This window comes from Colobus angolensis, unplaced genomic scaffold, assembly GCF_000951035.1.
Source record: "Colobus angolensis palliatus isolate OR3802 unplaced genomic scaffold, Cang.pa_1.0 Scaffold13, whole genome shotgun sequence".
In the NCBI taxonomy this organism is placed as follows: domain Eukaryota; kingdom Metazoa; phylum Chordata; class Mammalia; order Primates; family Cercopithecidae; genus Colobus; species Colobus angolensis.
Window position 1 is genome coordinate 24,025,512 of NW_012114252.1, and position 11,873 is coordinate 24,037,384.

Here is an 11,873-nt window from a genome sequence, read left to right on the forward strand (position 1 = left end):
ACACACACCACACACCACACACTCCACGCATACCACATATACCACACACACCACACATGGCACACACACCACACAATGCACACCACATACACTGCACACAGTACGCAATACACACTCCACACAATACACTACACACACCACACATATGACACACACACTACACACCACATACACTACACAAACCACACACTGCACACACCACACACAGAAGTCTTTGGTCTGGACGGAGTCTGTTTTCTCCATTCCTCTAAGTGCTGGAGGGTGAGGTCTTGGCCGCCTTCCTTGCACCCCTCTTAACATCTGCTCAGGGCCTCGCTGTCGTGGGAGCCCCATCAGCCTTCCTGGGGCATCGGGCCCTGCACCTTCTCCTGTGGAAGCTGCGAGGGTTTCTGCTCCTTTGGGTGGGGCTGGTGGAGAGTGGTTTCCAGGATCCCTGGATGGCAGTGTTGGGCGGCTCTGCGAGTCACGGGGGAGGACACTGTGAGCTGCTCAGGGCAAGAGCCCGTGCCAAGGCCCCACCCACGGCCCTGAGTAAGTCCCACAAGGGCCAGGTGTTCTGGAGGACGGGCATTAGGCGGGCCCCATCCACTTGCCATCCAACCCTGGATCCCACAACCTCACCCACAGCGGGGGAGTAACTAAGGGAGTAGAGCACAGGCAGAGCATGGGCACAGGCAGCTGCACTCGCTGGGCACCCAGCTCGAGGTTGGCCCTGCCGGGCCCACAGCCTCACCACTGAGACCTCGTTCCCTGAAGCTCCTGTGGCCCTGATGGGGCCCCAGCTCTCTGTGCCTGTCAGGCACTGGGGGGTGTTTCTCTGAGGCGGGTGGCCCCACGTCCCCACCCAGAGACCATGGGACCCCTGCGGCCCCACAGGTGCCTGGAGTCAGACTTTCCCAGGTGCACGTGGCCTGTGGCATCGGGAGGTCTCTGTGTGCAGCCATGTGGCCTGTGACATCGGGAGGTCTCTGTGTGCAGCCACGTGCAGTCTGTGAGCTGAGGCTGAGTCTTCCGAGCTGCCCCTCCTGGACCGTGGTGGGACCTGCCCAGGACACCAGTCCACACCTCCTCCATGCAAATGCCACAGGCCACACCTGCAGGGGATGGGGTGAAGTTCAGAGGACCCTGTCCCATCCCCCCACTCTCTGCTCACCCGAACCCTCCAGACGGGTTAATTTTGGGAGAAGGGTGGGTACTGGCGCAAGGGTGGGTGAGTGGAGAGACTTGGGGGCTGCCAGCCTGGCCTTCTTTTCTGGCTGCCTGGGCATCTGCCACAGGAACTAGGTCTAGTTACAGGAAAACCAACCAAGTCCCAGGTTTTAGGCCCCTGAGCTTGGAGGACTGTGGGATTGTGCACCTGCCACTCAGGGGCCAACTTGGCGGCGCTGGTTTCTTTCTTTCTTTTTTTTTTTTTTGAGACGGAGTCTCGCTCTGTGGCCCAGGCTGGAGTGTAGTGGCCGGATCTCAGCTCACTGCAAGCTCCGCCTCCCGGGTTTACGCCATTCTCCTGCCTCAGCCTCCCGAGTAGCTGGGACTACAGGCGCCGCCACCTTGCCTAGCTAGTTTTTTGTATTTTTTAGTAGAGACGGGGTTTCACCGTGTTAGCCAGGATGATCTTGATCTCCTGACCTCGTGATCCGCCCGTCTCGGCCTCCCAAAGTGCTGGGATTACAGGCTTGAGCCACCGCGCCCGGCTGGCAGCGCTGGTTTCTTAAACGCGCCTCTCTTCTGCGGGCGGTACCTGCCTGCTGTCATCCTCCCGACAGCCACGTCGAGCCCAGACAGGCTGAAGCCAGACCCCCGCCCTGCTGCTGGCTGAGCTGCGAGCTGCACACACGACCCCACCTCAGAGCTTCCGGCTCCATCTCATGGCCACAGTGGGGCCCTATCAGACCCTCGCCTCAGGATGCCTGTTTTTTCTGCTGTCTGAGCAGCCTTGCCTCCCTGGGCATGCCTGGTTAGCAGGGGCTGGAGTGCAGCCTCCTGGACACGTGGGGCCGAGGGTGACACTCAGAGGGGTCGCTGGCCTGGAGCTTCCCGACACAGTGGGCACAGGTGACCTGTTCCCACCTTGGTTTTCCCCTGGTTGTCTCCTGTCCTGATGCGTGAGCTGGTGGTGCTGACGCCCTGGTGAGCAGGAAAAGCTCCTCATTCTGCAGCAGAGCCACACTCCATGCTGAGCATCCCTGACGCCCACCCACGGGTCCCAGGAGCCAGCGCCTACAGATGCATTGGTTACGGAGGTAGGGATTTGCCCGGGGCCACAGGTGCTTGGGCTGTCTGCTTGTGAAGTGCTCTGTCTGAAACCAACACCTGGAATTTCTATTTTTGCTGCCACAGAAGCTGCATCCACATCTGCTTGTTTGGAAAATCCAGCTCATTTTCTGGCTGGGTCTAAATATCTGTGTGATTTTAGACAGGGCCCTGGAATTTCTAATGGAAAGCCACAGCCAGATCTGTTTCTGTGGCCACTCCACAGGGAGTTACATGTCCCCAGAGCCTCAGCGTCTGTTAGAAGATGTGGTGCACTTTGGGGATCTCTGTCTCCTTCTAGCTCTGTCTCCCTCTCTTTCTCTGTCTCCCTCTTTGTATCGTCTCTGTCTCCCTCTCTGTCTCTGTCTCCTTCTCTGTCTCTGTCTTCCTGTCTGTCTCTGTCTCCCTCTCTATCTCTCTTTACACCCAGCACACCTGGATTTGAACCCAGACCCAGCCTCTTGCCAGCTGTGTGAGTGTGACCTGGGTGGGGCCAACAGTGCCTGTCAAGCCTGTTGGAGTGCCTGCCGGGTTCCCAGTGCAGGGCTGGACAATGGCAGAGGCTGCCAGCTCTACCCACTGACTGTGCACCCCCCAGACTGCTGTGGGGCCGAGGGGAGGCGCGGTGGCCCCGGCTGTGTCTGGGGGCAGCTCCCCCAGCGCTGTGCTGATTCTGGACTCAGCGCAGAAGGCAGGGGGTGTGGTGTGCGGGATGCACGTGTCTTCAGCACCTGGAACAGCTCCCGCCTGGCTCCACCAGGCTTTGCTGAAAGGATGGTCTTGGGAAGGGAATCCCCAGGGTCCCTGCACCAGGTCCCTTGTCCTAAGGAGGGGGATGAGCCGTTTCCCCAGGTCATGGGGGGAGCGAGGGCAGCGCTTCCTGCCACTGCCTTTGCCTGTGAAGCCTGGGTGGCCTCAGACAGAGCCTTCCCAGGTGGGTGCTGTGGCTCTGCCTCCCCTGAGTGCCTCCTCCTTGGCTGACCCTGTCATTCACAACCTGAAGCCACTGCTAACAATAACCAATCTGGGTGGTGCCGGGCAGGGATGCATGGTCTCTGGGGGTTTCCTGGATGACTGTGGAATTGTCAGGGCTGGCCAGGGCCACAGACAGGAGCCCATAGCTGCCTGTGCCAGGGTGGAGGGCCTGAGGGGGTGGACAGCACAAGGCTAATCCTGGGCTTGTCAGGAGATGTGGATGGGACGCGTTCCTGTAGAGGAAGGCTCGGAACAAGCTGTCCTCTGGTGGGATCAGTGCAGGACAGGCGTGTTCCCGTCTGGCAGAACCTCACAGTATAAAAAGCCGGCTGAACAGGAATCAAGTGATTTTGGGCAGGGATGGAGATGTGAGGGGTGGAAAGGGGATCTTTAGCTTCAATCTGTCATCTCCCATCAAGATGAGAGGCTGAACCTGTGTGTGTAGCTGGGTCTGCAACAAGCAATGGTATTACCTGCTGTAACGATGTAACGATGATCACCTGTGGTGCTGTGGAATCTTCTCTGGGGGATGAGTCCCGATATCACCTGCTGTAACAATGTAACAGTGATCACCTGTGGTGCTCTGGCATCTTCTCTGGGGGTGAGTCCCGATTTCACCTGCTGTAACAATGTAACGATGATCACCTGTGGTGCTCTGGCATCTTCTCTGGGAGTGAGTCCCGATTTCACCTGCTGTAACAATGTAACGATGATCACCTGTGGCACTCTGGTATCTTCTCTGGGGGTGTCCCGATTTCACCTGCTGTAACAATGTAACGATGATCACCTGTGGCACTCCGGCATCTTCTCTGGGAGTGAGTTCTGATTTCACCTGCTGTAACAATGTAACAATGATCACCTGTGGTGCTCTGGGATCTTCTCCTGGGTGAGTCCCGATTTCACCGACTATAACGATATGACGATATGACGATGATCACCTGTGGTGCTGTGGCAGCTTCTCTTTGGGGCTGAGTCCCGATTTCACTCAGCTGCTTCAAGAACCTGACGTAAGGTTTTTGTTGATCTTTTTCTAGCCTGGGCAGGGCCTCTGCTGACCCATAGAGAAGCACCCACAAATGCTCACTCCTGGCCACTGGAGTTGAAGAAAGAAGAAAGAAACACGAAAAGCAGCTCAACAAAGACAGGTTTATTTTGGAGAATAAACCCGAGAGGGCCTTCTGGCCTATTTAGGTCCAGAGTGTTCTCTCTTACAGACTAAGGGTGTTTAAGGGTTTAGGGAGGGAGAGCTTATCGCAGGTTTGGAGTGTTTTGGGGTGGGGGGATTTTTATGGCTGGGTTGGAAGGTTTCGGGTCAGAGGGGAGTCTGTCTTGAGGTTGGCATGTTTCTGGCCAAAGGTGTCATTTGTGGTTTATGGTCACACTGATATTAGACATTAGGTTGATGTTTTTGGGGCTGGATTTTGGGGGCTTTTAATCAAGGGGAACTTCAAATGGTGGTGTTTGTCCAAGACAGCGACGTTCCTGCTCTGTCAATCCAGACTCGATAGTTGAAAAGGATGAGGGGTGGCATGTTCTTTCCGGCTGCTTCCTGCTGAGACGGAGTCGTCCTTACAGGCCACTGAACGCAGCGTCTGTGGATGCATCTAGGAGTGGAAGAGGCGGATCTGTTCCCGGAAACACTCTGTTTTAGGGGCTTAGAGGCAGCGTCTGTGGATGCATCTAGGAGTGGAAGAGGTGGATCTGTTCCTGGAAGCACTCTCTGTTTTAGCGGCTTAGAGGCAGCGTCTGCTGATACGTCTGTCTTCAGCTTACAGGGCTGAAAGCACAGCTTAGGTTTCGGTGATTTCCAGTTAGAAAAGTGGGGAAAAAGGAAAAATTGAAAACATTATTTTGGAGACTTGTGGCCAGAAAAATTAGAATTTAAATTGTAGAAAATCATAACAATCGAAAAATATCAGACAAGACTGGAATTTAACAACCAGGTGTGCTATAGTTTTTGAAACAATTTTCTCTCTCCAGTTTTCCATTTTTTTAAAAGACACGTGATAGGACTGGTTTACTGTATTATACTTGGCTTGACTATTTGTATACAGTGCAGCAAGAATAATTATTTTTTCACATAGGCCTTTTAAATTGTCTTTGATGGAACTTTTATAGAAGGAGTCTGAGATAAGACTTTTTAAAGCTGAGCCCAGCCATGGAATTGTACCATTAAATACTTAGAAGTTGGGTGAATTCCTCTCCTGTTGAGGTTCCTGGCCTGTCAGAAACTGACATTTTTTACTTACCACAGGTCGGAACCCCTGTGCAGGGACTGTGTACACAGAACGGGAGGCCAGTTTCCAAGAGTTTTATTGGCTTCATAAGTCAAATTTGATTCCTTAAAGGAAAGCACACAAAAAGTTTTATTTTATCACGACTTTGACCATTCCAGTCAAAGTTGTGGTAAAATAACCAGTTTCTCCAGTTGTGTCGTGTTACAAAACAGATTCTTATTGCACTTATGCAAATAATTATATTGCCATAACTTAAGAATAGTCACAAAGAGTTTCCAAATTCTGGAGAAAATCAGATAGAGAGAAACAAGCTCCAAATTTTGTCCATGGGAGTATACTAAATTGTTGAAAGCTGTCAGTAGCTCAAAAGAAGTTTCCTTGATTCTGAAAAGCAAGACAAAGGATTAGCAACATTTTAAGCAAAACGTCAAAAAGATCACTCCAGTCTCCTATTGGTTCAGTTCATGCAGTTTATTCCTGTCCTGCTTGGTATGAATGAACATTTTGGCTCTTCAAGAGTCCTGAACGTTTTTCCTCTATTCTGATGTCACAATCTTCAAAGTTATCAGAAACCTGTTAGAGCTTCATAGCTGATTATAAAACCACCTTCTAAAGAGGACCAAGACAACAATTGTTCATGGATGACAATGTTTTAGGGTAGCCATAAGGACACAATTGACAAGGAAATCTGTTACCTTGTGGCACACAATAATTTTAACATAACAATGATAATTATTACTGATAATGTACACTAAAATTTATGAGAATTATGAGTCTCCCATAACTTTGGAACACATACCAATAACATGTTTATACAAATATAGCCCAAAGAAAGCCAAACACCATTGCATATTTGACATTATGAGCTTCTGACAGCCACATGGTGGCTGCAGCTTGCCCCCAGCCCACACACCGTGGCCTCTGCCCCACCTCAGCGGGCCCCAGTCCCACCGACGTGCAGCCCCCAGCACCTTCCTCCCCTCGACTTGAGGAAATTCTGTTTATTCTTCCAGGACTGGTTCAGCCCTTCCTTCTTTCTCAGGGTGCAGTGAGGCCTTCCTCATGTGCACACCCAGAGCCCTGGTTTACGCTTTGCTACGGTGGCCGTCAGACGGGGTCAGCTGCTCAAGGGGGAACCTGCCTTATCTGTCTTCCTGTAGCACACCGGGCAGCTGCGCCATGCGATGGGCTCTGTCATGTTTAGTCAATCGAACCAGAGCAATTAGGCAGAAGAGATTTTTAAATTGCTATAGCCTCTAGAATGTCCAAATAGAAATAAGCTTTTGGTTGAGACTCAGACTAACGCAGCCATGGTTTTCTGCACAGCTTCCTTCTGGGAGCACCTCAACTTTCTTTTAGGCAATCGGTGATAAAATGCCAGAAACAAGGGACGCGGGAAGGGCGGGGATGCGCCTGTTTTGTTCGTGTCTGTGCCTGCAGCACTGGGCTGCATATCCTGTGGGGACGCTGGAGCATCCGTGATGCTTGTGAATAAGTCAGTGAGCCCAGCACTTCCCTTTCCAGAGGGGGAATCAGGGACCGCTAGGGGCAAGTCCAGCCCAGCAGTTCAGAGAATCATCCGGAAGAACTCAGCGTGCCAGCTCTGCTCTGCTCTGCTCTGCCTGGGGAGGTGGCGGGGGGGATACAAGAGCAAGGGCTCTATCCAAGGCCACTCTGAGAACCCATGTGCTGCCCTTGGGTCTGGTGGCCACGTCCCCTTCCGCCCCCTCACACAGCCACTGGGGGCCAGAGCTCAGGGGAGTCAGCCAGCTTCATACTAACTGCCCAGGCTTTGTTCAGACCTGCCTCTTCTCGTAAACCTAAAATATGTATTTTGGAAGTGCACGTGCTTGATGTCTGAGCTCTTAGAACGTCACGTCTGATCTGCTGTGGCAGAGATTTCCTTAGAAGAAAGGTGCCAGCAGATGGAAGAACCGTCTCTCTCTAACTCATGCGGGGACCGTGCCGGCCTGAGACCCGCCCGAGGACGTACTGACCTTCGTGGACTCGCTCTGCGGCCTCATCACTCACATTTAATGCAAGGCGCCATCTGTGACTGTCTAGCGTGGGCTCACCAGCAAGCCACTGATTGACGGCTCTTCCTCTGCTGAAGGATAAAAACACCCAGATTCGCAGTGAGGGTGCCCACTGTTTAAAAAAAAAAGCTGCACTTTCCTCTGTAAAAGGGCTTGGCCAGCAGCATGGGGCGCCCTGGACCGGCTCTGATGGGGCTTCCAGGGAGGACCCCCAGCAGGCCTGTGGTGTGGAGGGTCAGAAGGAGGGGGGCGGGCAGGTGGCCACCACTGGCCCATGGCTTGAAAGGTTTGGACCTGCCAGCCCCTACCCGCCGCCTTCTGCTGCTGTGGGGCCTGCTGGGAACGTGTCCCACCTGTGAATCCAGTGGGTAGCGTTAGAGCTGTGGCGGATGGGCTGGATTTGGCTGCTGTTTGGGTTGCGGGTGACGATAGGTGTGCAGCCCGGGGCAGAGATAGACACACAGGGCCACGCTGACATCAGGGGGAAGAGGCCACGGCAGTTCCATGTGAGGGTCACGGTGGATGAAACTCCTCTCTCCACACTTGGCTCCCTGGGGAGGAGCAAGGTCGGGGCGCCTCTGCTGGGTGTCTTCACGAGTGTGTGGAGCAGGAGACCACCCTGCCCAGTCAGCTCTGCTCTGACAAGAGCTCGGTGGTCCGGACAAGCACTCCTGCGCGTGCCTGGTGTGCAGGATGGGTCCAAACAGACTCAGGCTTCCCGTGTCCCTGTGCAGCGCCATGGCCCCCGAGCCGCAGACCCTCCCTCTGCTGTCACCGATGGGTTCTGCTTCTCACTGGGCCTCTTTCCCAAGCCGGCAACTCAACATCCCATCAGGACGGAACCAAGCGAGGTGCCGACTCGGGGCCACAGTTTTCAGCGGCCATTCAGGAGGGTCTGCTCTGCCCAGCATGGTACCGAGCCAGGCACCGAGAAGAGAATGACAGCACCTGCCCCCCCCACCCCGTCGGGCATCCACGGGGATGGAGACTCCCTGCCAGTTTTTAGGGTTAGGGCAGGACACCCCACTTTATAGCAGAGTTTGTAGTGGCAAGAAATTGCCAACTGTTTAAATATCCATCAGTGTGCACTGGTTCACTAATGCACTATAAACCATTGCTAGCTCCAAGCTCCAAGACCATTAGGGAAGAAAAGCAGGTTGTGCAGCAGTGTGTGAAGCTGATTCAATGACTAAGAAGGCCTGTGGCAAGCGTGCACATGCGTGTGTGTGTGTGTGTCACGAGCACACACATTAGGGTTGTGCACAGGACCTGCCATCAGAGGTTGCTTCTCAGAGGTGCGGGCCAAGGGCCCGGGGATGGCAACACCCTTCCGTGCAGAAGGCGCCTGGGTGGGTCTTGTGGAACAGACGCGTGAGGACGACCCACAGGGTGGAGTCTGGCCTGGCCAGGCTGGAGGTCGTAGGACCAAAGGTAGAGGTGAGAAGAGGCAATTCTGCGAAACAGCCTCGACCTCGAGCTGGGACTTTGAATTGGTTTGCACTTGAAAGCCAGGGTTGGTAAAAGCTGGGCACCCACACTCTTCTTCCGTTGCAGCTGGTGGCAGCGATTGTGTTCATCAGTTTTGGTGTGGTGGCCGCCTTCTGCTGCGCCATCGTGGACGGCGTATTTGCAGCGCAACACATTGTGAGTACCTAGTCATTGTGTGCACAGTCCCAGTCGCTTTCCGGGGCTGAAAGACTCAACATGGAAAAAGTAAAATTTCATTTTGTAGAACTCAGCTCAGATGGCTTCACAGTCGGTCTCCTCACTGGGGGGGTTGCCAGTGGCTGCCTCTCCTCTCAGCAAGTCTCATTTCGTACACAATGAGCTTCCCTCTCTACCACACGACACACAGAGAACACACCACACACACCACACAGAACATACACCACACAGCACACACAGCACACACCACACTCCCGAGCACACACTTTTCACCTCTAAATGAACAGGCTTTCTCTAAAATCTCAGGCCGAGGAATCGTTTCTGTGTCCTCCTGAGGTGGGTCCTCAGCCTCAGGTGGGCGGTGCCATCTCCACCTTCTCCCCAGCTGGGCTCCTGGGTGGGCTTTCGCCATCTGGGTGGTGGCTGGTCCCCTGGAGCTGCCAAATTGCTTGTCACGAACTCGCAAACCAAACCTGTGATTGTTTCTCCCTCTTTTTCCGTAAATCACACTGAAAGGCACTGAAGGTTGTGTTAGGCCTTTGCCCCAAAGGTTTCATTATATGAAGGCAAGTGTGGTAGCACACTCACAAAACACGTGTGCACACGCATGCACACACCACGGCTCATACGTGTGCACACACGCAAACACCATGGCTCACACGTGTACGCACACACACACCACGGCTCACACACACAGTTCACATGCACGCACACACCATGGCTTATACACACACACGCACACACCACGGCTCACACACACCACAGCTCACACACCACGGCTCACATGCACGCGCATACACACCACAGCTCACACACACACCACGGCTCACATGCACGCACACACACACCACGGCTCATACACACACACGCACACACCACGGCTCACACACACACACCACGGCTCACGCACGCACACACACACACTCCCGCAGAGGCGTGTCACAGGAGCTTTCTCAGTGGGTGGCTGGGTTACTTGCTATTCCGTGGTTTCCAGGCGGCGGTTTCCACTGTGCTCTCGGCGCCCGTGGCTATGGTGCCGCTGAGGGGCAGGGTCCAGTCTCTGACTGCAGTTGGGGGTGTCCCCAGGCTCCGGACCTCGGACGCCTCTCCACTCTGGAGGGCCACACGGGGCATGTGTTTAGGCAGGTGTGGGAGCCTCTTGGTCAGAAACAAAGCAGGGCCCCTGGCCGGGGCCTCCCAGGGCTGACTTTAGGATGGATGTGCAGACGGCACTCACCGGAGCTCAGATGCCATCGAGGGAAACGTGGCACTGCCTTGCGTGCTGCCGAGGAAGAAGACAGATGGTGAATGACAGCTCCAAGGGTGTCATGTGGGGACGTGCGCACCTTCCAGCTGCTGAGAGAGGCTGAGGACACCGTGCTACTAGGTCTCTGTCCCCATGGGGCTGAGAGAGGCCGAGGACACCGTGCTACTAGGCCTCTGTCCCCATGGGGTTGCAGCACGCCGCCCTCCCTCCCAGCAGGAGCCTCTGTCCATGGGGTTGTGGCACGCTGCCCTCCCTCCCGGTAGGAGCCTCTGTTCCCTTGGGCTACTCATCGTTACCTGTGGTCTCATGTCTGTTCCCTCAGGAGAAGATAAACACCCAGAGACAGAGACTTGTGTCTGCTTCCTCCATTGCTGTGTCACCCAGAACGTGTCCGGCCATCGTAGTACTTCAGTGGTGGCCCAAAGGACAGAGGAGTGATTCTCCTCCTCATCTGTTGCAGTGTTACTAGTGATTTCTAATACTTTTCTTGGATCAGAACTAGGAGCACTTTAAGAAATACTAATAAAACTAAGTGTGGACAGTGCGACCCTAGCTTATTTACAGGTGATACAGTTTTGTGGCATTTTAGTTTTGGTACTTCCTGCCGTCTTCTACCATAGCAATTATAAGCACTTTGCAATGGTCAGTTTATGGGTCTGTCGTCTTCACTAGCCTATAAATCCCTTAAGGGCAAGAACTGTGTCTTGTTATCCTTACCATTTGGCACTGTGTCTGCTCCATGAATGTTGCAGATGGTGGGATGGATTGATAGTTGGATGGGGCCATAAATGGGTGTATAGCTGAATGGTTGGATGGATGGATGATCGATAGATGGATGGATAGAAGGTTGGATAATGGGTGAATGACAGAGGAATGGAGGGATGCGTGGATATGGATGAATGGAAGGATGGATAATGGGTGAATGACAGAGGAATGGAGGGATGCGTGGATATGGATGAATGGAAGGACGGATAATGGATGGATGATGGATGGATGGTTGGATGTATGTATGTGGATGAATGGAAGGATGGATGATGGATATGGATGATGGATGGATACATAGAAGGATGGGTAATGGATGTTGGATGAATGGATGGAAGGATGGATGACAGATGGGTGGATGGATGGATGGGGATGGATGTGGATGGATAAAAGGATGGATGATGGATAGAAGGATGGATAATGGATGATGGATGGATAGATGGAAGGATGGATGATAGATGGGTGAATGTATGAGTGTGGATGAATGGAAGGATGGATAATGGATGATGGATGAGTGGATGGATGGATACATAAAAGGATGGATAATGAATGATGGATGGATGGAAGGATGGAAGGATGGATAACAGATGGGTGGATAGATGGATGTGGATGAATGGAAGGATGGGTAATGGATGGATGATGGATGATGGATAGAAGGATGGATGACAGATGAGTGGT

At 53.4% G+C, this 11,873-nt stretch overlaps 1 protein-coding gene across 1 annotated transcript in view; it reads left to right on the forward strand.

Moving 5' to 3' along the window:
- The window catches only part of TMEM255B (transmembrane protein 255B), a 39,876-nt gene that overhangs the window by 15,453 nt on the left and 12,550 nt on the right, over window positions 1-11,873 (forward strand). The window contains exon 5 of the mRNA XM_011933957.1: window positions 9,056-9,145. Within this exon, the coding sequence (XP_011789347.1) occupies window positions 9,056-9,145 (90 nt within the window). The remainder of the gene's footprint in view (window positions 1-9,055; window positions 9,146-11,873) is intronic.